This window comes from Dendrobates tinctorius, unplaced genomic scaffold, assembly GCF_039654945.1.
Source record: "Dendrobates tinctorius isolate UK_male_01 unplaced genomic scaffold, ASM3965494v1 ptg000035l, whole genome shotgun sequence".
Classification (NCBI taxonomy): domain Eukaryota; kingdom Metazoa; phylum Chordata; class Amphibia; order Anura; family Dendrobatidae; genus Dendrobates; species Dendrobates tinctorius.
Genome location: NW_027361703.1, coordinates 70803546 through 70829693, shown reverse-complemented (window position 1 = coordinate 70829693; position 26148 = coordinate 70803546). Strand labels below are relative to the sequence as shown.

The 26148-nt window shown below is 40.8% G+C and overlaps 1 protein-coding gene across 3 annotated transcripts in view; it reads right to left on the bottom strand.

Annotated features, from left to right (window-relative positions):
* RELN (reelin) overlaps positions 1-26148 on the bottom strand; it is a 1162997-nt gene that overhangs the window by 218428 nt on the left and 918421 nt on the right. For all 3 annotated transcript variants that reach the window (XM_073573631.1, XM_073573629.1, XM_073573630.1), the window contains exons 25-28: positions 21252-21457; positions 20788-20959; positions 12243-12443; positions 1308-1543 (exon numbers count right to left, since the gene is read on the bottom strand). In XM_073573631.1, the coding sequence (XP_073429732.1) occupies positions 1308-1543; positions 12243-12443; positions 20788-20959; positions 21252-21457 (815 nt within the window). The remainder of the gene's footprint in view (positions 1-1307; positions 1544-12242; positions 12444-20787; positions 20960-21251; positions 21458-26148) is intronic.

Genomic DNA, 26148 nt, shown 5'->3' with positions numbered 1-26148 from the left:
CATTATCTAACCTGTCAGTCAGTTTTACCGACAGCCTATCAGGACACGCCTCAGTCAAGATCTGATAGGCTGAAGGATATGGATGACACTGATGAAAGACACAGAGGCCAAAGATCAGCCATAGTAACTCATAAGCACCCTGTAATCTTGCTTTGGGAGTACGAATAGGACGACAAAGAGAGCGATCTTCCTAAGCCAAACTCCTCACAAGCAGCCTAAAAGGGGTTAAAGTGTTGGGATCAGAGCTAGTATAATAGCCAGCTCTGGGGATGACATGAGGACAATTCCCATGCTTGTGCAATCCATGAGACATGCAGTCATGGCCAAAATTATCGGCACCCTTGAAATTGTTCCAAGAAAATATTTCTCCTAGAAAATTATTGCAATTACACATGTTTTGTTATAAACATGTTTATTTCCCTTGTGTGTATTGGAACAAATAAAAAAAAAATGAAAAAAGGCAAATTTGACATAATTTCACACAAAACCCCAAAAATAGTAAACGACAAAATTGTTGGCACCCTCAACTTCATATTTGTCTGCACACCCTTTGGAATAAATAACTGCAATCAATGCTTCCTATAACCATCAACAAGCTTCTTACACTTCTCAACTGGAATTTGGACCACTATTCTTTTGCAAACTGCTCCAGGTCTCTCATAAGTAAAGGGTGCCTTCTCCCAACAGCAATTTTAAGATTTCTCAACATATTCTCAATGGGATTTAGATCCGGACTCATTGCTCAGATTGAGTGTCTGGGTTTACGACAGATACATTCTACTGGCCATACAAATTACTCCCGGACACATTTCTGTTCAGTTTTTCAGTTTTTGTCTATCGTATTGGTATCTCCTTTTTAATATATTTTTTTTGTGTCTAAAATGTATTAATTTAACTCCTATGGTTGTTGGAGGACCTCTTTTTGCCTCTGTAGGTCGTCTCTTTGCTAGTAGGCCTCCATACTTTTACCAAGGGCTTTATAGCGGTAGCTACAACTATGCCCCTGCATTGACTGACAGCCATCTCTGCAGTGTATCAGTGCTGAGCCGGTTGTCAGTCAGTGCCAGGGCATTGTTACACTCATCGCTCACTATGTGCCGAGCGGTGACTGAAGCCACACCTCCGTAACTAAAAGTCAAAGCCTGTTGAGAGCAGTAAACTTAATTTCCGCTTGGTTGTCGCACTTTCAGTGTGGCGGCCGCATAGCTTAACCATTTAACCTGCAGAATTAGCCCTTATCTGCAGGTCAATAGCATTTTTTTTCATGACAGTTGCCCTTTAAAATAAAGATTTCACATGTAATTTACCTTGAGGCAAGTGTTTTTGGTATGATGACTGTAACCCGGGTCCAATCTTCATAGTCCCCTTGAGAGTATGCGGTTGGTTCACCTAATTCCCTGGAACTTCCTTCACAGTCTTTGATTCCTGGGGATGCAGGATAACATCCCTCCCTTACAAGTGACCAAGACAGACCTGCATCATGAGAGTACTGCAGAAGGACTGGAGTTGTATTGCTGAATTCTTTGGTGCAACCTACATTTAACTGAAGCAAGTAAGAATACAGCATGTGATCATCCATGATGTGTAAAGAGATCAATGTTTAAGCAGATCATGCAATTTGACAGAGATAGTTTTGCACAATGAGCCTGTCAACCTTCTACCTTGCTGACATATGTGTAATACATGTTTACTGACTTAAATGTAAAAGGGGACTTGTCAGCATAAAATGGCTGCTCAAACCAAGGGCAGCACTATGAAGGGGACAGAGCTCTGCTAAAAAATTACTCTTAGTAATATTACATTTAGTGCCCAAATTCATTGCTGAATTTTCCAAAAAGTATTTTTTATTCATATAACCTAATGAGGTTGCCAGGTGCACCCTTGGCGTGAGTGAGTAATTCAGCGCAAATTCCCACCTATTTGTCTGGCATTTATCTCTGCCCCTTCATCCCCCCTTTTCGTTGATTGACAGCTCTGGCTTTACAGGAGTAGGAGGATAGCAAAAATACATAGAAAACAAGACGGTTGAAAGGTACATTGAATTGGGTCACCAGGAAAACAGGCATAAATTACAGTAAAAAAAACTATACATGGACAGACATATCAGGTTTATTAGTAAATAATCTTAAAAAGATATAGCAGTTATTATCACAATTATTACTCTCCAATGACAAACAGGGAGGCAGGTTCCATTTTGTTCTGCTATTATTTCGGCTGTTAAAGCTAGCAAGAGGTCCTGTAAATATTTCTCAATGAGATGTCTACTTCAAGGTTGAGTCTGGTACTTTATGAAGGCTTAAAAAAAATAAATGATGAATTACTTCTTTATTTAGGTTGTTTTGAGAAACCTTGTGAGTGATAACACCAGCCCAGCTGCTATGTCACAAGCTGTGCAGAGAATGTGTTAATGTGAAAGGTGTTGATGATCTTCACATTGCTGTTTAACACTCATGGAAGTAGGAATTCTAACAGAACAGTATATTAAACATAAACCCCCAGGCTTACAGCATATATGCCTGTTTTCCTTTTACATTACATACCATTTGAAGAAACATTTTATTTAGAACACCAGTCTAGTCATATGCTATGTTTTTTATAGAGCATCTATAACTCTATCAAGTGGATTCTATGGTTTTAGCAAATAAATGTATAATAAAATGTTATCCAATTTTTCTATATACTTTCTGCATAAGTTTCTAAGGGTTTCAAGATCTGTTGCTCTCATTCAATAGAAACTTTCAATGTTGACTTCAAATTAAGGCTCATTCAGACATCAATGATTTTTCGGGTACAGAAAAAAACCCCAGACCAGTCAGTGGATCAGACTTTCATCAGATTCACTACAACAGTCAACAACTATTAACCAGGCGTGAGTATGCCCAGAAAATCCAGAGTATATTTAACCAATATAATGTTTATCACATTTAAAAACCATAACAAATCAGAGTGCCCCACAAGAATGCAAGGTTATAATGGCGTTTTACACAACCAGTCTTATAACGGCGTTTTACACAACCAGTCAAAGTAGTCTATATTCCATGTAGCATCAGACACAAAATTTGTTCTCAAATAATCACATTTTGGATATTATATATAGCGAAATCAAACTAATTCAACCTATTGTAGCATATTGTTAGTCTAGTACTGATATATATATATATATATATAGTGTAACCTAACTCATTCAGCCTATTGTAACATATTGCTAGTCCAGTACTGTTATACATAGACATAGGTTATTAGTAAATAAACAGAAATATCAATTGGTGATAGAGCGCTATCATATACTGTATGTTCTGCAGATCAAGTCTACCATTAGTTTCACTAACGAGCCATGACGAAAAAAGGGCAAAACACGCGTTGGAGCAGGCATCACACCAGCATCCGTGTGTAACTATTTTCAAACTTTTGTCTCACCTACTTCACCTGTGTGCATATAAGTATTGTTAAGACACTATTAGTGAAACTGATGCTAGACTGTGTATTTGCATAATCACCACGTATTCTCTTGCTTGAGACAGCCGTGTGACCTAATGATAAGGCTTCTCAAGCATCTTTTATCAAACAAAAATGAAAATTGGACAACACTTTACAACATGGTGAAACACGGGTGGCATCTTAGCGCCGTCTGATTTTATTCAAGGACTTGCACTGTTGATTCTGATCCTAAACTAGGATAAAAAATGTTTTCTTAGAGACCACTTGGTTTACAAAAGAAAAATCAAACACGTGAACATACCCCAAAACAATAATGGGTCCAAGTTTTACCCAAGAAAATCATAAATGGAAATTGTATGAGACTCACAGACATCTCAATGGGCCATTAATAAAAATCTGTTCTGGTCATGTGATGAACACATAGATGTAAGACTTGCTACAAAATAAGCATCAGATCTCTGTGCATACTTGGGATCCACACCTACGCTGATAGTCTTCCGACCCTAAACCACTTGATGAACTTACCATTAGACATAATGATTGCAGAGGTGACCATACATGAATAACATTCATGGACACAGCTGAGCTGCTTGAGACATTTATAGTGTGAATATGACATAGATGTCTGAGATTGTTATATGTCTTTAAAGAAATCATAGAGATATTTTATATATAGGTATAATTTGTCACCAGTGTGAAATGGAAGATGTATCCTTGAACTGTTTTGAACCAGTGAAGTAACTAGCAGCATGATGAATCTATCATGACATACGTTGTGTTCTCACAAGCTTTCAAAGATTATTTTTTATGCTGACCTTTTAATGTAAGGTTTTCAATGTCTATAGGATTGCTGTAGAAAGTCGTGTACAGTGCTTGGCTATATCCAGCAGTCCCATAGATGTGGGACTCTGTGGTCCAGTTCCTGAGTTCCAGAGCTCTTTTCTCAGTATTGCTATAGGTCAGTGAAGTATAGCATGGGTAACTAAGATCCAAGGAAAGACAATTATTTTGCCCCCTTAATCCAAAGCTATTAACAGGACTCAAGTTCGTTAGACTAGTCAGGTGTAGAACCTCTTATTTCCTTATTTCACAAGAACATGAATTGTATTTTTTAAAAAATACTGATATAAATATAGTTTGCCCTTTGACCCTCTTGTTAGTCTGCTTAACGCCAATGTAATATTTTAAAAATAAAAATGTTAGACATTGTTATTTATTTTTTTATTCCTTTTTTGTGTTTTTATGAAACTATTTTTAAAGATAAACATCATCCTACCCCTAATTTTATCACTTATCCTAATCCTAGCACTAACCCTATCCCTTGCACTAACCCTAATTCTTTTGTAGGGCACATATTAACTCTTTAGTGACTTACAGCTAACATTTGGCTGCAAATTTATTTTTTTCTGCTTAAAAAAAAATTAAATAAAGGGGAGTGGGCAAAAAAGTGCCAAGAAAAATTACTGAAACAAATGATAGGTTTTGAAATCACCATGATAAAAGATTATGTTGGTCGCATAATCATCATATCACACGACCCTTTTTTTGTGGCAACTGTGTGTATGATATTTTATGTACACGTTTGTCTAACCCCACAACTATGTTTTCCAAAGAGGTGACAGAGGGAGCCCACTCCTTACCTAAATGCCATGGTAGTTGTTGAACATGGAATTTAGGAAGTCACCTAATGTAGTTGCACTCTTGGGTCTTTCCAGTTACTGCAGCTGAATGAAAAACAACACAATAAAATAGATCTGCATCAACGAAAAGTAAAAGGCAGACTAGACTTTCTCTACCAGTTTTGCACTACTCAAACATGGCATAATTACAATGAATTTGGATTTTAATTTCTGAGTAAATGATATGTTCTGTCTGTACATGTTTTTCTGGGTCTTGAGTTGAGCTAACAACCTTGTTTCTACTTTATGGCCAACACACTTTATACACAAAAAAGTTGAAACACAAAGTAAAAGCTTTTCTTGCAAACTCAATCCTAAAACGTATAAATGTCTTCTTTGTTTTAGGGAGATTTTTCTTAAAGTCCAATATTCTAGCTCAGCACTTCCTATTTAAAGGATATTTGACCCCCTTCCAAGCTTGCTGTCCTATTTATAGAACTGAGGAAACGATCTTTGAAGGCTCCCCTGTAAACATCTGATCTCTTTAATAATTCCCCTTGTAAATTATTCATCATCTGTATTCACCAATTATGTAAGGACCATGTAGTGGTGGCTAGCTCATTAAAATTACAGTGCTGTTCTACCCCTGGATATTCACAAATGGGAATTCATTATAAACTCAATAAAAATTTGATCAGGATTCAGAAAAAACGGCTTGTCTAACCAAAAAAAAGCACAATTTCTTATATGCATTTTTAAATATTTCCTTTACCAAGACAAAGCTAAAATTTAGACCTAAGAAAATAGCTCTATAAACATTATAAAAACTATGTATGATTGTCGGCTATTACATAGCAGCCTTAATTAAAAAAAAAAATCACGTTTTGATTGATCTTCACTGTCCGATTCAGAAAAAAAGAGGTTGGTTGACAGCCAGTCACTGAACTTACCTTATTCATTTGATCTACCTGGTCAGGTTGGCACATAACAAGTGGTTTTTAGACTAACAATTACACAATGAATAACCTCTTAGGCTGGGTTCACATTGCGCTAATAGCAATGCGCTGACGGCATCTGTTACATAGCGGCACTATGCTATGTAACGGATGCATTAGCGCAGCCATAAACCACCATTATGTAGCGCTTCGCTAACGCATGCCATAATCGGCATGCATTCGTGATGTGCCGTCATTTTGTGACGGACACTCAGACGCGGGCTGCAGCGTTCAGGGGTCCATCATCGCTAGCACAGACAGGGAAGCTGCGCTAGCGTGATCGCTAAACGTGATCACAATATGACAGTAGCATTAATGCAGTCCATCAACGCTATGTGTTGAATGGACTGCATTAACGCAATGTGAACCTAGAGTTAATGAGAGAGCCAATTTGGTACTTAATGACCAAGCCAATTTTTACAATTCTCTGGCCACTGTCATTTTATGAGGTTAGAGCTCTGGAACGCTTCAACGTATCCCACTGATTCTGAGATTGTTTTTTCATGACATATTGTACTTCATGTTAGTGGTAACAGTTCTTCGATATAACTTGCGTTTATTTATGAACAAAATGGAAATTTGGCAAAAATTTTGCAATTATCAAACTTTTGCTTTTTGTACCCTTAAATCTGAGAGTGGTGTCACACAAAATAGTTAATAAATAACATTTGTCACATGTCAACTTTACACCAGAACAATTTTGGAAAATAATTTTTTTGTTAGGACATTATAGTGGTTAAAAGTTGACCAGCGATTTCTCATTTTTCCAATAAAATTTACAAGGGTATCAGGAGAAAATGGACCACAAAATTTGCTGTGCAATTTTTCCTGAGTGCGCCAATACCCCGTATGTGGGGGTATTGCAGGGTGCATTGCAGGGCTCACAAGGGAGGAAGCACCGTTTCACTTTTTGAACGCAAAATTAGCTGGAATGAATGGTGGCACCATGTTGCATTTGGAGACCCCCTGATGAACCTAAACAGTGGAAACCCCCCATTTCTAACTCCAACCCTACCCCAACACACCCCTAACCCTAATCCCAACCCTAACATAACCCTAACCACAACCCCAACCCTAACAATAACCCTAACCGCAAACCTAACCCTAATCCCAACTTTAATCATAATCCCAGTCATAACCACAACCCTAACCCTAACCCAACCCTAACTGATCACATCAGAGGAGTGAGAAATTAAATGGAAAATTGGATTTTTTTTTTGCAGTCACTGGGTGCCGGCCTGCAGATCTCGCCGGGCGCACTGAGCATGCACCCACCATTTTCTTCCCGGAACAAGACGCCGCTGGCCGGGGGACATCACAGGGGGGTGCAAGAGGGTTGAATAACGGAGATCGCAACACTGGGGTCGGTAAAAACCGACCCAAATCATATTTTCTGAGGTCTTGGCTACTGGTTCTGACTCTGGGGGGCACTATCCATTTATTTCTCAGCACCATTAAAAAGCGGCGTTGAGGCATAAGTACCCTTTACTGTCACCGTTAAAAGGCGTATCGGCGGTCGTTAAGGGTCTAGTTTACTGTTTCTTTGCCTAAGTTCCTATAGGCAAAGCACAAATTTTAGCAAAGGTATACTCAACAACATCCATTAAATATCGGTAAGTCGGTAGGTAATTTAACTGTCACAATCCAGTTTTGGATTTGTGGCAGTTCTGGCTCCACCAAGATAAAACTTTTTTTCCTTTCAGGCCAGTGAGGGTTAATTGTCAGATTTTCCCCGCTGACAAGCTGGTGAAATTGCATTGCTGCTGATGTGGGTGTGACCACTCCCACCATCCTTTAAAAGGTCACCTGATGCATCAGCTGACTGTCGGTGTTAGAGCAATCTTCAGTGACCAAGCTGGAGTAAGGAGCTCTCTCAGTGCAGTAGTGCTTCTGCTGAGTTCACTTATCTGGTGCCTTTATCCTGCTGTGCGGTGTTTTGCAGCAGAGAAAAGCTAAGTGTTGTGTTTTTGTTACCTTATCCCCTTGGTGTCTGTCACTTAACCCTGTGTTTAATACTTGCAGAGGTGAGGCTAGTGCTCCTTGATGGCCACTGCACTAGCCAAGGCAGTATTACATGACAAATAGGAACGAGGTATCCTGACAGCGGCAGGGGGGAAGGACCTGCATAGGGCAGTGGGGGAGTGCAGGGACAGGCTCAGGTTTGAGCTCAGGGGGTGACCATCCCTCATTCCCTATTGGTAGTGCCTTCCTCTCACCTATATCATCCCCATTGTGAGTATGTTGTGTCGTCCGTTGACCGACCACCCGTTGGGTCGTGTCACACTGTGATAGTCACTCCATGACATTAACACCGACCGTCATATTTTTTCCAGTGAGCTATGGCTCAATTGCAGGCCTTTGCCCAACTGATCCAGACCCTCACTGATGAGCTTAAGGAGCTGCGGGGTCAAGCTGCGCTTTGCATGCATTTTTGCATGCGTTTAGGAATGCGGATGATACGCTGCGGACTTAAACGCAAATGTGAACCTAGCCTTACTGATGTTTTCCTGGATACTCCTTGTTTCATCCGTGATGGTGGCTTGGATATTTATCAAGCCTCAACCACCCTCCTTTCTGTTGGTATACAATCTTTGAGTGCTAGACTTAGGGTGGAGACCTCCATGCATTATGAGGTGCTTTTGTGTCTTCTTCACATCTCCAGCTTCCATCTCTTCTTTTGGCCAGCACACTATGCCAGGAGGGTATCTGATAACTGGCAGGGCATATGCATTGATGGCGCAGATTTTATTCTTCCCATTGACCTGGCTCTTCAGAACCTGTCTTACCTTTACCATTTGATGGTATTTTGATGTTGCTGCTTTCCTTGCCTCCTCATCATGTTTATAGTATCCCTGTGGGATGATGAAATACTTGTAGCATGTCTGTACATCTGCTATGTGCCCTGCTGGTAATTCTACTCCATCAGCCTTGACTACCTTGCTTCTCTCTATTACCAACCAGCCACACTTCTCCAGTCTGAAGGACATCCTGATGTCTTCGCTGTAGATCCTTGTCATGTGGATCAGTGAATTGATGCCTCATTCGTTTTTCGCATACAGCTTGATGTCATCCATGTAGAGGAGGTGGCTGATGGTGTTTCCACTCTTGAATTTGTATCCAGAGCCAGATTCTGTAATTATCTGACATACATATATATGTTAATTGGCTTCAGTTCCATCACAGAGTGTTTTTTTTACCCTTATTGCTTATTTTAAAACAGTAGATAGGCGCTTGCCCTGATTTTGATGCCCTCTCCCTTCTGTGTTAGCATATCAACTGGGTTTGACTAATGGCAGTCATATCCACTAGGACAGGGGTGGGCAATTCATTTTCCTGAGGGGCCACATGAGAGACCATGACTGTTGTAGAGGGCCAAACCAATAGCTTGAAATTAATTCTACTCAATATTAATTTATAATATTAATAATTGTATCACTTAATATTGAGCAGAACTAAGTATGCTGACACCCCCTATATATCTTTAACCCCCCCACAGTCCCTTATATACAGCGTCAGCCTAACACAGCCTACTACATATGTGGCATGAGCCCCACACAGCCTTCCCAAGTACAGCATGAGCCCCACACAGCCTCCCCATGTACAGCATGAGCCACACACAGCCTTCCCATGCACAACATGAGCCCCACACAGCCTCCCCATGTACTGCATGAGCCCCAGTTTCCCCATATACTGCATGAGCCCCACACAGCCGTCTTATATACACAGCATGAGCCCTACAGTCTCTCCACATACTGAATGAGGCCCCACACAGCCTCCCACATACTGCATGAGGCCCCACACAGACTCCTTATATACTGATTGTGCCCCACACAGCATCCCCATATATTGCATGAGCCCAACAAGGCCTCCCTATATACTGCATGAGCCCCACATAGCCTTCCCATGTACAGCATGTCATCCCCATAGCCTCCCCATGTGCTGTATGTCACCCCCATAGAATCTCCATGTGCTGTATGTCACTCCCATAGAATCCCCATGTGCTGTACATTAACCCCATAGAATCCCCATGTGCTGTACGTCAACCCCATAGAATCCCCATGTTCACCCCCATGGAATACCCATGTTCACCTCCATAGAACCCCCATGCTCACTTCCATAGAATCCCCATGTGCTGTCTGTCACCCCCATAGAATCCCCATGTGCTGTAAGTCACCCCCATAGAATCCCCATGTGCTGTAGGTCACCCCCATAGAATCCCCATGTTCAGACCCATTGAATCCCCATGTTCACCTCCATAGAATCCCCATGTTCACTTCCATAGAATCCCCATGTTCACCTCCATAGAATCCCCATGCTCACCCCATAGAATCCCCATGTTCACACCATAGAATCCCCATGTTCACTTTCATAGAATCTCCATGTTCATTTCCATAGAATCTCCATGTTCACTTCCATAGAATCCCCATGTTCACTTCCATAGAATCCCCATGTTCACTTCCATAGAATCCCCATGTTCACTTCCATAGAATCCCCATGTTCACTTCCATAGAATCCCCATGTTCACATCCATAGAATCCCCATGTTCACGTCCATAGAATCCCCATGTTCACGTCTATAGAATTCCCATGTTCACCTCTATAGAATCCCCATGTTCACCCCCAATGAATCCCCATGTTCATACACATAAAAAAAAAAACACCACATACTCACCTCGGTCCCGTTCCCAGGCACCCTGCTTCTGTTGCTGCCTCCGATGCACTCATTCTCTCCGGCAGTACACAGCTGACGCGATGAAATGACGTCATCGCGTCAGCTGTTTCACATGCTGATTGGTGGAGGAAGTGGCCGGAGGCCCCTCCTCCATCAATGCTTTCTGCGCCTAGGGAGAAAGCGAGCGAGCAGGCACGGTGCGGCCGGTGGACTTCAGATTTCCAGCCCCACGGCTGTTTCGGTCCACGGGCCGGACTGAGACAGCCAGAGGGCCAGATGTGGCCCGCGGGCCTCACTTTGCCCAGGTCTGCACTAGATGGTTTTCTGCTAAGTAAGTTCAGCTGATCATTCAGCCACCAGTCATTTTGGCTGACTTCCCCATAAATAGTAGCAATTGTTCAGCCGAGCACTCTTCTCTATGTTCCCTATGAAAGAGCTGTCGCCAAACATGTCTGGTGACAACTTACTTCAGCGAGTCAATATGATCGTTAGCCTGAAATTGCACAAGCCAAATTGATATTTTCTCAATCCAGGTCTCTGAAACACATTATACTGTCAACTGAATGCATCAGTATTGGCTGGTTCAGCTAACATTAATTTAAAGCATATAGGGGGATTTACAATTTGCATGCAGAGAAGAAGGTAAGCCAATACCTATTTAGAAAAATTGTAAAAAAAAAAATGATGGGAAACAGTTTTCAGTGGATAATGAGGCAGCTAACACAAAGAACTACAAAGAACTGCACAGCTTCTGGACCATTGTGAATGACAATAGACTCTGGACAAGCAGAGCTGTGGAGTCAGTAAGCCAAAGTTTTGACTCTGACTTCTCGGTTTCTCTAGACTAATTCCATTAATAAATGCCCAATGATTAATACTAACACATTTACTGAAGTAAAGTGGTAATATCAGGGTTTCTCAGGACGATTGCAGTTATGTCCACTAGTGAACTTCTTTGTCTGGTCTATAGAGAAGGAACTTCATTATGGAGCTTGTGCAGCACAGATCCAGACAGTTAAACTAACTTGAAGCAGCACAAAGATACCTGGCATAAAGGACAAAAGCAAGAGAAAATACAGGAGAGGTGATAACTGATTTTTATCGCTGCTAGAATTTCCTAGTTATGTCATGTTTTTTTAATAGATAGGGGCCTTACATTGATAGATATAGAATATGTTTTTATTATCATACCTAAAGTTTTCTAAATTCCTAAAAGAAATAATACATTATTTATACAATATTAATAACAGACGATATAAATGTACTGACTCCAACTCCACCTGAAACTAGCCAAGACTCCAACTCCACAGCCCTTTTTACAAGACCTGGATTTACACAGCAACAGTCATAGCTTTTTTAAGATAGGACTATTGCTGAATATTTTTAGTGGACAGAATAAGCTTTGAAGTGCTCCAAAAATAAAGAAAAAATGAAGAAAATGAAAAAAAGAAATTAAATTTTAAAATGTGTTTGTGCAACACTTTACTATTAAATCCATTAAAAGGGAAAACTGAAATACCTTGAACTGCAATACATATCCAGGTTTTAAAGTTAGATCTCGAGTAACAGCAAATCGATCACCATCTGATTTTCCAAATATCATAGCAGAGGGGGTAATAGAGCAGAAACTTTCATTTTTAACCATCCCTTCATTAGCCATCATTAGCCAAACACTCAGCTGATTCATTGGATAGTCAAAAGCAGGCTTTTCATAAAAATTCTAAATGGGAAGAAAATGCAAGGATAATATGAATATATTTTATATTTATTACTGATACAGAACAATATATAAAAAATACTGTATATACAAGAATAGAAATGTTGAAATAATATATGCTGTAATACTGTAATTTAGGCAGAAAAATTAATATACTATCAGTAAAACTTTGTTACTAAAAATCATCTCTACTGCTAAAATATGCTGATTTTTGTTTTACTTTTATTTAGGTTTTCCTTGTTATAAAGGACTAGCTGAAGAGCCCGGCGTTGCCTGGGCATAGTAATTAACTGTGGTTAGTTATAACAAATTATAATGATTACATTGCACATAAAAACATTTCACATCATATATTCAACACTACAGATTTGCAACACAAATTAACTAAACGATTACCTAAGTATTGATAGTATTTGTTTTCAACTCATTCAAGAGCCTTTTGATAAGCAACATTTTTGGTTTTTCCTTTCGGTGCAAAGATGAACAGATTTTTGGCAGTTCCAACTCTTGAACAGGCCACGTAAAGTTGACCATGAGAAAAGCATGGAGATTGCAAATCCATCCCTACTACTTTCAAGGACTGTCCCTGTGTCCCTGAGCCTTGTTAATGGACATTGCAAATGTCAGTTGAAGTGGAAACTGGAGGCATTTAAAATCAAAAGGCAAATCAGATGGAATGAGTGGAATTTTTTTTGGAATGAAAAGGTCCTCTCCTTTGGCAAATCCTGTTGCTGAGCTGTGTATCTAATCTTATCTTGTGTGATACTGTCTGCTGAGCCGTGTATCTTATACTATCCTGTGTGATACTGTTGGCTGAACCGTGTAACTAATCCTATCATGTGTGATACAGTCTGCTGAGCCATGTATCTAATCTTCTCTTGTGTGATACAGTCTGCTGAGCTGTATATCTAATCCTATCCTGTGTGACACTGTCTGCTGAGCTGTGTATCTAACCCTATCCTGTGTGACACTGTCTGCTGAGCCGTGTATCTAATCCTATCCTGTGTGATACTGACTGCTGAGCCATGTATCTAATGCTATCCTGTGTGGTACTGACTGCTGAGCCGTCTATCTAATCCTCTCCTGTGTGATACTGTCTGCTGAGAGGTATATCTAATCCTTTCCTGTGTGTTATTGTCTGCTGACCTGTGTATCTAATCCTATCCTGTGTGATACTGACTGCTGAACCATGTATTGAATCCTATCCTGCGTGATACTGTCTGCTGAGCCGTGTATCTAATCCTATCCTGTGTGATACTGACTGCTGAGCTGTGTATCTAATCCTATTCTGTGTGATACTGACTGCTGAGCTGTGTATCTAATCCTATCCTGTGTGATACTGTCTGCTGAGCCATGTATCTAATCCTATCCTGTGTGTTACTGTCTGCTGAGCTGTGCATCTAATCCGATCCTGATACAGTCTGCTGAGCTGTGTATCTAATCCTATCCTGTGTGATACTGACTGCTGAGCAGTGAATCTAATCCAATCCTGTGTGTTACTGTCTGCTGAACCATGTATCTAATCCTATCCTGTGATACTGTCTGCTGAGATGTGTATCTAATCCTATATTGTGTGATACTGTCTGCTGAGCTGTGTATCTAATCCTATCCTGTGTGATACTATCTGCTGAGCCATGTATTTATTCATATCCCGTTTGATACTGTCTGCTGAGCTGTGTATCTAATCCTATCCTGTCTGATACTGGGCTGTGTATCTAATCCTATCCTGTGTGATACTTTTTGCTGAGCTGTGTATCTAATCCTATCCTGTGTGATACTGGGCTCCCCCTGCAGTCTGTGTCAGAGGGTGGTTTGTGTAGGCATGGTAATAAATTGTGTTATTTCCAGCTTTACAGGACGATAACACCGTAAAAATTATAAGAATAATAGGCCTCAGTTACCACAACTGTCTACAAGGAAAACTGTTGCTCATAGCAACCAATCACAGCTCAGCTCCTTTTTAACGGCTCTGAAAGATGCTTAGTGATTGGTTGCTGTGCGGAGTGAGCGTGGCTGATACATACACACATATACACTTACATACACTCATTTTATAAGAATTTGTATGAATTTTAATGAATTTGTAAGAATTCAGATTCTTACAGGCAGGCAGATTTCTGATCATAATAAGTGCTGATTGAAGCCATGACGAGTCATTTAACCCATTATTGACAGAGCAAATTTGGTACTTAATGACAAGCCAATTTTTTACAATTCTGACCACTGTCAGTTTATGAGGTTATAGCTCTAGAACGTTTCAACATATCCCACTGATTCTGAGAAAGTTTTTTCATGACATATTGTACTTCATGTTAGTGGTAACATTTCTTCGATATAACTTGCGTTTATTTATGAAAAAAATGGAAATTTGGCAAAAAATTTGAAAGCTTTGCAATTTTAAAATTTTGAATTTTTATACCCTTAAATCAGAGATTGGTGTCACACAAAATAGTTAATAAATAACATTTCACACTTGTCTACTTTACATCAGCACAATTTTGGAAACATAATATTTTTTGTTAGAATGTTATAAGGGTTAAAAGTTGACCAGTGATTTCTCATTTTTCCAACCAAATTTACAAAACCATTTTTTTTAGGAACTACCTCACATTTGAAGTGAGTTTGTGGGGTGACACCATTCTAAAAACTGTGCCCCTCAAAGTGCGCAAAACCACATTCAAGAAGTTTATTAACCCTTCAGGTGCTTCATGAGAACTAAAGCAACGTAGAAGGAAAAAATTAACATTTTACTTTTTTCACCAAAACTTTACTTTGGAACCAAATTTTTTTTATTTTCACAAGGTTATCAGGAGAAAATGGACCACAAAATTTGTTATACAATTTCTCCTGAGTACTCCAAAACACCGTATGTGGGGGAAAGCCAATGGGCACATGGCAAGGCTCAGAAGGGAGGGAGCACAGTTTGACTTTTTGAAAGCAAAATTGGCTGGAATCAATGGTGGTGCCATGTTGTGTTTGGAGACCCCCTGATATACCTAAACAGTGGAACCCCCAAATTCTAACTCCAACCCTAACCCCAACACACCCCTAACCCTAATCCCAACCCTAACCCTAACCACAAACCTAACCCTGACACACCCCTAACCTTAATCTCAACCCTAACTGTAATCCCAACCATAGCCACAACCCTAACCAACCCTAACTTTAGCCCAACCCTAACCCTAGCCCCAACTCTAACTTTAGCCTAACCCTAACCTTAGTCCAACCCTAACTTTAACCCAATTCTAACTTTAGCCCAACTCTAACTTTAGCCCAACCCTAATTTTAGCCCAACCCTAACCCTAACGGAAAAATGGAAATAAACACTTTTTTAATTTTATTATTTTTACCTAACTAAGGAGGTGATAAAGAGGGATTTGATTTACTATTTTTTGTATTTTTATCACTGTGATAGGGTCTATCACAGTGATCAAAATGAACCAATAGGAAAAATTTCCTATTGTTGACAGGTGGTGACCGGCAGATCTCGGCGGGTGTCCGCCTTTTTCTTTCCGGAATAAGACACCGGTGGCCGGGGGCGATGCAGGAGGGTCCAGGGACACTGGAGGTATCGTGAGGTAATCGGGGGGAAATGGGAAATCAGACTTTTTTTGCGGTCACCATTATTCTGTGAATAACGGTGATCGCAACACTGGGGTCGGTAAAAACTGACCCAAATCATGTTCTCTGGGGTCTCAGCTAACCTCAGTAGCTAAGATCCTGGAGATAATCTGACTCTGGGGGGCGCTAAACACTTATTTCTCAGCGCCGTTAAAGTGCGGTGCTGAGGCATAAGTACCCTTAACTGCTGCCATTAAAAGGCATATCAGCAAACGTTAAGGGGTTAAAAGTTCTTGTACACGGGCCAATGCAAACTGTATATGGCCGAACCATGGTTACTATAAGTCCATGTTCCTGTGTAGAAGATTTGGTGAGTTTTTGATGTTCCAGAATTTCTGCACCATTTCTGCACCTGTTAAGTTAAGTAGCTTACTTGCTTTTTACATGCATTTTTATTGTGTTTTTGACCCTGCGTTTTTTGTCTCTTGTTGGTGTGTCATGTTTTAAACAAAGCTGCTTTTGTTTTTCATATTTCCTGGTATTTGGCTTTGACAAAACTTTAATTGATGCATTCATATGTGGTTTACATGGGTTTTTATTGTGTTTCTGCCATAAAAATGCACTAAAAATGCATGTGCATTTTTTCCTGCGATTTTTCTGCATCTAAGGCTAGTTTCAAACTAGCGTTTTCTAGAGCTGCGCTTTGTGCACAATAGAATCACATACAAAAAATGCATCATGCGTTTTGTATGTGTTTGCTTTTTTAGGCGCATGCGTTTTAACCAGTTTCTAGCCATGTTAACTCTTAAAACGCATGGGATTTTAAATGCAGGTGTGCGCATGTCCATGCGCACGCCTGCGTTCCCATAGACTGTAATGTGATTTTTTTTTTTGCACATTCCACGCGCAAGCGTGCGCATGCGTTTTTTTGAGACAGCTCGGACGGACCAAAAATGCAACAGGTTGTGTCTGGCGCGCCTAGACGCACACTACAAAAAAACGCATGCGCACAAAAATGCACACGAACGCGTGCATACGCTAGACCATGCTTCCCCATGTTAAAGATAGGGGCGCAGGACGAATGCGCATGGATGCGCACGAAGCGCAGCGCTAAAAAATGCTAGTGTTTAACCAGCCTAACGCAAGTCTATGGGAAAAAATCAGTACATAAAATTCAGAGTACTCGCAAGAGAAATTGACATATTGCAGAATTGAAACCCACACCGCAGGTCAGTTAACACTGAGTTTAAAAAGAGCACCATGGGCAGGAGATCTCTATAAATCCCATCCACTTTGTTCTAACTGTAAGACACTGTAATTTTGATCCAGCGGAAATATGTTGCATTAAAAAGTCATCAAAAGCTCATCGTGAGACACAGCCTAATTGTTTGGTCCTATAGCATTTGCAAATTGTCAGTAGGACATTTCTCTGTGTAAGCAGTGGATGTTCTACCAGCAACAATTATCTTTTCGGCTGCATAGAAGATGCGATCAGGTGATGAACAATTGTTTGTTTGGTAGCTGGTCGATGCCTATTTAAACAGTACAATGATCAGGAGTGGTCCATGCAAAACTGCTTTAAAGGGAACTAATGATGTTAATCTTCAGATATGTGCTTAATCTGCAGGTTAACAGCGTTATTATGCTGCCCAGTGCCTGCATGCAGCCTAATGCAGCGGGGAGAAAATTATCTTTATTCTCTCCGCCAGCATTCGTTATTCAGTCATGGGGGCGGTGCCAACGCAGATTCAGTCACCACTCTAAGAATACAAAGACACCGTTGTAACCATGCCCATGGCCCTGACTGATAGCCAGTCGCAATGCAGAGCAAGTGTCAGTCACAGCCGGGGGCGTGGTTATAGCGTCTGCTCTGTATACTCAGAGCGGTGATTCAACCGGCACCACCCACTCCCCTATGACTGAATACTGAATGCTGGAGGGAGAATAAAAATCATTTTCTCCCTGTTGCAGTCATCTGTGTGCAGGCACCGGGCAGCATAATAAAGCTGTTAACCTGCAGATTAACTCCATATCTGCAGGTTAACAGAATTATTTTTGGTGACAGGTTCCCTTTAATAGTTACTTTCTTGATATTTCATTAAAGCCCCATTCCAGTGGGTTTATTTATTTCACAGCTGGAGTGATATTACTAAGCTCCCTGACCCTAGCCTTATAATTACCAGCCACTGTCTTCAGTTTTTCCTGGCACCACTCAGGTCCCGACCACCACCTTGTGACCAGAAGTCAGAGGCAACGGTCTCAAGCTGTCAGTGTAAATCTATCAGAGCCTCGTTCTGGCTCTAATAGACTTACATTGATTTATGACTTCCAGATCACGCAGCAAACACTGGAGCGATTCAGATGGTCACAAACTGCTGGAGATTGACCAGAGTGGCGCTGATTAAAAGTTGAAGGCCGTGGCTGGTAAGTATAAAACTAGGGGCAAGGATCATAGATTAGTAGCTCCACTCCAGCTCTGCATTAAACAAAACTGCTGGAGTGATGCTTTAAAGGTGGGTTGAGTCTAACTAGATATTCAGAAATAAATCATGGACAAGACACACAGACCCATAAAATCTTATATTATGAACATAGCCCAATAATCAAAAACGAAAATGGAGGAAAAGTTATTTAAAAAAAACCCAAATTAATTAATAAAGTGGTTACATAGCACTGTTTTGAGTTTTTCTTTCTAAGTAAACAATGGCCATATGCTGTACGTGTACAGCCTGTCACAAAAATGAGTACACCCCTAACATTTTAGTAAATACTTTATTATATCTTTTCATGGGATAACACTTAAGATATGACACTTTGATACAGTGTCAAATAGTCAGTGTGCAGTTTGTATAACAGTGTAAATTTGGTGTGTCCTCAAAATAGCTTAACACAGCCATTAATGTCTAAACTACTGGCAACAAAAGTAAGTACACTTCTAAGTGAAAATGACAAAATTGTGTCCAAAGTGTCAATATTTTGTGTGGCTACCATTATTTTCAAGCGCTGCCTTAACTCTCTTGGGCATGGAGTTTGCTAGAGCTTCACAAGCTGCCGCTGGAATCTTCTTCCGCTCCTTCATAATGACATCACAGAACTGGTGGTTGTTAGAGACCTTGTGCTCCTCCACATTCCGTTAGAGGATGTCCCAGAGATGGTCAATAGGATTTAGGTCTGTAGACATGCTTGGCCAGTCCAGAACCTTTACCCTTAGTTTCTTTAGCAAGGCCATGGTTTTTTTGGAGTTGTGTTTGGGGTCGTTATCATGTTGGAAAACTGCCATGCGGCCCTGTTTCCGAAGGGAGGGGATCATGCTCTGCTTCAATATTTCACAGTAGATGATGGGATTCATGGTTCCCTCAATGAACTGTAGCTCTCCACAGCCGGCAGCACTCATACCCCAAACCATGACACTCCCATCACCATGGGCCACATGCCCATTACTGTAGGCAAGACACACTTGTCTTTGTACTCCTCACCTGGTTGCCGCCACACACGGTTTACATCACCTGAACCAAATAAGTTTATCTTGGTATCATCAGACCACTGGACATGATTTCAGTAATCCTTGTCCTTGGTCTGCTTGTCTTCAGCAAATTGTATGCAGGCTTTCTTGTGCATCATCTTTAGAAGAGGCTTCCTTCTGGAACAACATCCATGCATACCAATTTGATGCAGTGTGCGACATATGTTCTGAGCACTGACAGGTTGACCTCCCTTTTACCTCTGCAGCAATACTGGCAGCACTCATGTTTATTTTGAAAAGACAACCTCTGGCTATGACGTTGAGCACGTGCATGCAACTTCTTTGTTTGACCATGGTGAGGTCAGTTCTAAGTGGATTCTGTCTTGTTAAACCGCTGTATGGTCTTGGCCACCGTGCTGCAGATCAGTTTCAAGGTGTTTTGCAATCTTCTTTTTTTCAGATCCTCAGAGAGCTCTTTGCCGTAAGGTGTCATGTTCAACTCCATTGACTAGTATGAGATTGTGAGAGCAATAACACCAAATTTAACACACCTGCTCACTATTCACACCTGAGATATTGTAACACTAATGAGTCACATGACAACGGAGGGGGAAAATGGTTAATTCGGCACAATTTGACCATTTTCTCTTAGAGGTGTACTCACTTTTGTTGCCAGAGGTTTAGACATTAATGGCTGTGTGTTGAGTTATTTAGAGGGCACACCAAATTTACAGATTTACAGTGTTATACAAGCTGTACACTGACTACTTTACATTGTATCCAAGTGTCATATCTTCAATGTTGTCCCATAAAAAGATATAATAAAATAAAACAAAATGTGAGGGGTGCAGTCACTTTTGTGATATACTGTACATAAGGTATCCAGATATTTATAATGGTGTAACCTAACATGAAAAAGCATAAGGCTAGGTTCACATTAATTCAATGCTCTTCACTGACCATTATGTTGAAGTTTCTATCGGAATTCATGAAAAATGTATTCCAATGGGATCCCTTACAGAGCCATGCACTTAAATGAAGCTACAAGAGTCACTGTGGACACAGAATAAAAATGTGGTTAACAACATATTTGAAAAAGACGAATATTGCCATGACGGAGGCCAGACTGTGTCCAGAGTGACTCAGTCAAATTAATTTAAGCCGGGAATGGCTCTGTCGGACTTCCAGTTGGAATACATTTCTTAGGAACCTTGTCAGAAACCTCTACATAATGCTCAGCGGAGAGCACTACGTTAAGGTGAACCTATTCTTACATATAAAATTCTGTGTGCACTCAGCAGTTAAGATATAATAAGGACTTACTTGCGGTAAGGTCGGATAAGCAATAGGTATAATTTGTTTTTGGTTTTCTGACAATATGATAACATCATCAATAGCCCACTGGTCATATCCTTCTCCTGAGAAGACAGGTTGCCACCAGCGGAAACGGGTACATGGTGTTTTTGCTGCACTTGGAAGCTCAAGATATACAAACCTGGTAGAATATAAAAGATGTGCAAATATTTTACATAACCATACCAGGAGCTAAATTTATCCAACAGTATTCAGACGGAAATATTCATTTGGTATATAAAGATGACACATCACGTAGAAGCCATTTCTCATGTTATTTACTTCAGAAACCACATATCATGCCAAATTAACTAATGGAAAATTAAAAAAAAGAAACAAACAAAAAAAAAACCAACATGATCACGAAAGGAATCATCTGAATGTCATATCACAATTCTTAATTCATAAATGAGAACGAAAACATTGGTACTTACTTCGGTTTTGTGAAGTCAGAGAAATACATTTCCGCTAGCAGATGCCAATTTATACCTCCGTTGTTACTGTACTGAAGTAACACTCCTTCTTCCCTACTATCTGCTTTATTACATGAAGAAGTTTCCCCTCCTATTTGTATGTAGAACTGTATGAAATCAACCCACGTTGTGTCCATGTCCCAGCTAACCAGCTGTCTCCTACCATCCTTTAAAAAGAAAAGGTAAACATTAAATTATCCTAAAATGCATAAATGCCTCATTCTAGAGCAGGGGTTAGCAACCTGTGACCCTCAATTCCATTCTGTGTGCCCCTCCCTTGCCATAAATGTGGCTCTGGTTGTGGCTTATCTCCAGGGAGAACAAAAAGATTGCCCATTGAAAATCCGCAAGCAATAATCTTTTCTCACCCAATATCATCTGTTGAGGGATAGTCAGGCCCCATACACATTAGACTGATAGTGCCAAAATCAACAAGTTCAGCTGATTTTAATCTAACGTATATGAGGGCTTTAAATTTTATAGTGGCCCTAGGGAGTAGTATAATCTAGCAATGCGGCCTTTGGTCCAAAATGACTGTGAACTCTTGACCTAGAATACAAAGAAAAGATCCACTTGTTCAAGAAATATTGACCTCCTTGGGAATGAGCCAGTTATTTATATGAGAACTGTTTAGCCATGGAAGGTCTTTTTAATTTTGTTGGCTAAATAAACACAATGAACATTAGTGTTTCTGAAGTATCCAATATATTTCTCTGGACAGTTATTTATAAGAGGCTAGAAAGTCTGTTTGGTATGGCTTGTCAATAATATATGGCATTGCCTGTAATATTCTGGCATTAACTTCAGTATTACAATCAGAAGCTAGATGGCAAGGACATCATTATAGAATACATGTTCTTTGTCAGCTAAATTTCAATATTTACATCAGTAGTTGAAGGGAACTTACCACGAGATTTATGCTGCTTGAACTATGAGCAATATGAATGATCACTGGCTACATTATTGCAGCCGTGTATATTTTATTCTGAATTGCTGAAATGTTTCAGAGAAGACATATTTTAAAAATCTGACAAAGGGCTCTGCATCTTGGATTACTAATTTGATGTGATCCAAGGCAACTTCTCCACTCTACATTCTCACAGACTGACAGGTCTCTTTCTATGTGTGTATGTAGGGAGAGGGCTATCAGTCTAAGCCTTAGACTGCAGGGTTCCCCAACTCCAGTCCTCAAGGCCCACCAACAGATCATGTTTTCAGGATTTCCTTAGTATTGCTCAGATGATAATTGTGTCATGATCCATGCTGGATAATGACAGATAAAAGCACTAGTAACCTTTTTTTTTTCCTTAAGCTGTGTGCTTAACCCCTTCACCCCCAAGGGTGGTTTGCACATTCATGACCTGGCCAATTTTTACAATTCTGACCACTGTCCCTTTATGAGGTAATAACTCTGAAACGCTTCCATGGATCCCGGTGATTCTGACATTGTTTTCTTGTGACATATTGTACTTCATGTTAGTGGTAAAATTTAATTCATATGACTTACGTTTATTTGTGAAAAAAACAGAAATTTGGCAAAAATTTTGAAAATTTCGCAATTTTCCAACTTTGAATTTTTATGCTCTTAAATCACAGAGATATGGCACACAAAAAACTTAATAAGTAACATTTCCCACATGTTTACTTTACATCAGCACAATTTTGGAACCAAAATTTTTTTTGTTAGGAAGTTATAAGGGTTAAAAGTTGACCAGCGATTTCTCATTTTTACAACACCATTTTATTTTTATGGACCACATCACACTTTGAGGGGTCTATATGATAGAAAATACCAAAAAGTGACACCATTCTAAAAACTGCACCATTCAAGGTGCTCAAAACCACATTCAAGAAGTTTATTAACCCTTCAGGTGCTTCACAGGAATTTTGTGAATATTTAAAAAAAAATGAACATTTATCTTTTTTTCACAAAAAAAATAATTCAGGTTCAATTTTTTTTTATTTTACCAAGGGTAAAAGGAGAAATTGGACTGGAAAAGTTATTGTGCAATTTGTCCTGAGTACGCTGATACCTGATATGTGGGGGGAACCACTGTTTCGGCGCATGGCAGAGCTCAGAAGGGAAGGAGCGCCGTTTGACTTTTTCAATGCAAAATTGGCTGGAATTCTGATCGGAAGCCATGTCACGTTTGGAGAGCCCCTGATGTACCTAAACAGTGGAAACCCCCCACAAGTGACCCCATTTTGAAAACTAAACCCCCCAAGGAACTTATCTAGATATGTGGTGAGAACTTTGAACCCACAAGGGCTTCACAGAAGTTTATAACGTACAGCGGTACAATTAAAAAAATCATATTTTTTCCACAAAAATGATCTTTTTACCCCCTTTTTATTTTCCCAAGGGTAACAGGACCCTAAAAGTTATTGTGCAATTTGTCCTGAGTACGCTGATACCCCATATGTGGGGGTAAACCACTATTTGGGTGCATGGCAGAGCTCGGAAGGGAAGCAGCGCCATTTGACTTTTTTGGCTGGAATTGAGATCGGACACCATGTCGCGTTTGGAAAGCCCCTGATGTACCTAAACAGTGGAATCCCCCAGTTGACCCCATTTTGGAAACTAGACACCCTAAGGAACTTATGTAGATGTGTGGTGGGCACTTTGAACTCCCCCAGTGCTTCACAGAAGTTTATAACGCCCGGGTGTGAAAATAAAAAAATCGTATTTTTTCCACAAACATGATCATTTAGTCCCCATTTTTTTATTTTCCCAAGGGTACCAGGAGAAAATGGACCCCAAAAGTTGTTGTCCAATTTGTCCTGAGTACACGAATACCCCATATTTGGGAGAAAACTACTGTATGGGCACACGTCGGGGCTCGGAAGGGAAGTAGTGACGTTTTGTAATGCAGACTTTGATGGAATGGTCGGCGGGTGTCATGTTGCCTTTGGAGAGCCCCTGATGTACCTAAACAGTGGAAACTCCCAACAAATTACACCATTTTGGAAACTAGACCCCCTAAGGAACTTATCTAGATGTGTGGTGAGCAATTTGAACCCCCAAGGGCTTCACAGAAGTTTATAATGCCCGGGCGTGAAAATAAAAAAATCTTATTTTTTCCACAAACATGATCATTTAGTCCCCAATTTTTTTATTTTTCCAAGGGTGCCAGGAGAAAATGGACCCCAAAAGTTGTTGTCCAATTTGTCCTGAGTACCCTGATACCGCATATGTGGGAGAAAACTACTGTATAGGCCCACGTCGGGGCTTGGAAGGGAAGTAGTGACGTTTTGGAATGCAGACTTTGATGGAATTGGTCTGCGGGTGTCATGTTGCCTTTGGAGAGCCCCTAATGTACCTAAACAGTGGAAACTCCCCACAAATGACACCATTTTGGAAACTAAACCCCCTAAGGAACTTATCTAGGTGTGTGGTGAGCACTTTGAACTCATCCAGTGCTTCACAGAAGTTTATAACGCCGAGGCGTGAAAAAAAAATCATTTTTTTCTCACAAAAATGATATTTTTGCCCCAATTTTTTATTTTCCTAAGGGCAACAGGAGAAATAGGACCCCAAAAGTTGTTTTGCAATTTGTCCTGAGTAGGCTGATACCCCATATGTGGGGGTAAAACACTGTTTGGTGTACCCCGTGGTGAATTGCAGGGGTGTGAGTGTGGTGACACAGGGGGACGCCTCTGTTGTCAATCCCAGAAAGAGTTCACCGAATTGTGACAAACGAATGTGTGGCAATAAACGTTTAGGTCCGGACCTGTGGGTGAACGAGCATGTATGGGTGGCCACTAAAAAACATTCAGTGGAAGTGTGTTGCGGAGTCTTACCAGCTCGAGTTACCCCCAAACATACACATACACAACTCGTTCCCCAGGTCGGCGCTTCGGAGATGTGTGGTGCCTCCAGAACATACATTGCAAATACCAGCGGTGCTCGTTTGTCATCAACCTGACGTGCAGGTAGTTGCAGGGGTGAACTCTGGATCTGGGCGTCCCCTCTGTAGGTGGTTCCTTGATGAGGAGCGGTCTTGAGGGTCCAGAGGCCCCTCATTAAGGGAGGGTACTGTCATGATCCATGCTGGATCATGACAGATAAAAGCACTTGTAACCTTTTTTTTCCTTAAGCTGTGTGCTTAAAGTTAGTTTTTGCCCCCGGTGGCCATTAGGGTCATTGCACTGTGTGGTTTCAGTTCTAGTTTTGCCCCCGGTGGCCGTTAGGGTCATTGCACTCTGTTACTTTAGTTTAGTGCACGTGATTATGAAGCAGGTGTGATTGCTGGCTCTTACCTATAAAAGAGTGTCAGGTGGTTGCAATCACTGTTGGTGATATTGGTGTTTTCCAACCATCCTTGGTGAAGGAAGGAGCTTGAGAAAAGTCCCGGGCAGCCCAGTCAGAATCCTGGAGTGGCAGCTATGGTGTCAGCGAGTTCTTGCAAAGCTTGGAGGAGTTGCAGCTATGGTGTCAGGGTGGAGTTCTTGCAAAGCTTGGTGGAGTGGCAGCTATGGTGTCAGCAAGGAATTCTTGTAAAGCATGGTGGAGTAGCAGCTATGGTGTCAGCGAAGAGTTCTTGCAAAGCTTGGTGGAGTGGCAGCTATGGTGTCAGCGAGGAGTTCTTGCAAAGCTTGGTGGAGTGGCAGCTATGGTGAAAGCTGCACTCAGATGCTGGACTCTGTTGCTGGAAGAGAGCTGCACTCAGATGCTGGACTCTGTTGTTGGAAAGCTGCTCTCGGATGCTGGACTCTGTTGCTGGAAAGCTGCACTCGGATGCTGGACTCTGTTGCTGTAAAGCTGCACTCAGGTGTTGGATCCAGTTGGAGGAAAAGATGCACTCAGGTGTCGGACTCTGTTGCTTGGAGCATTAGCAACAGAGCAAAGCTAAGTGGT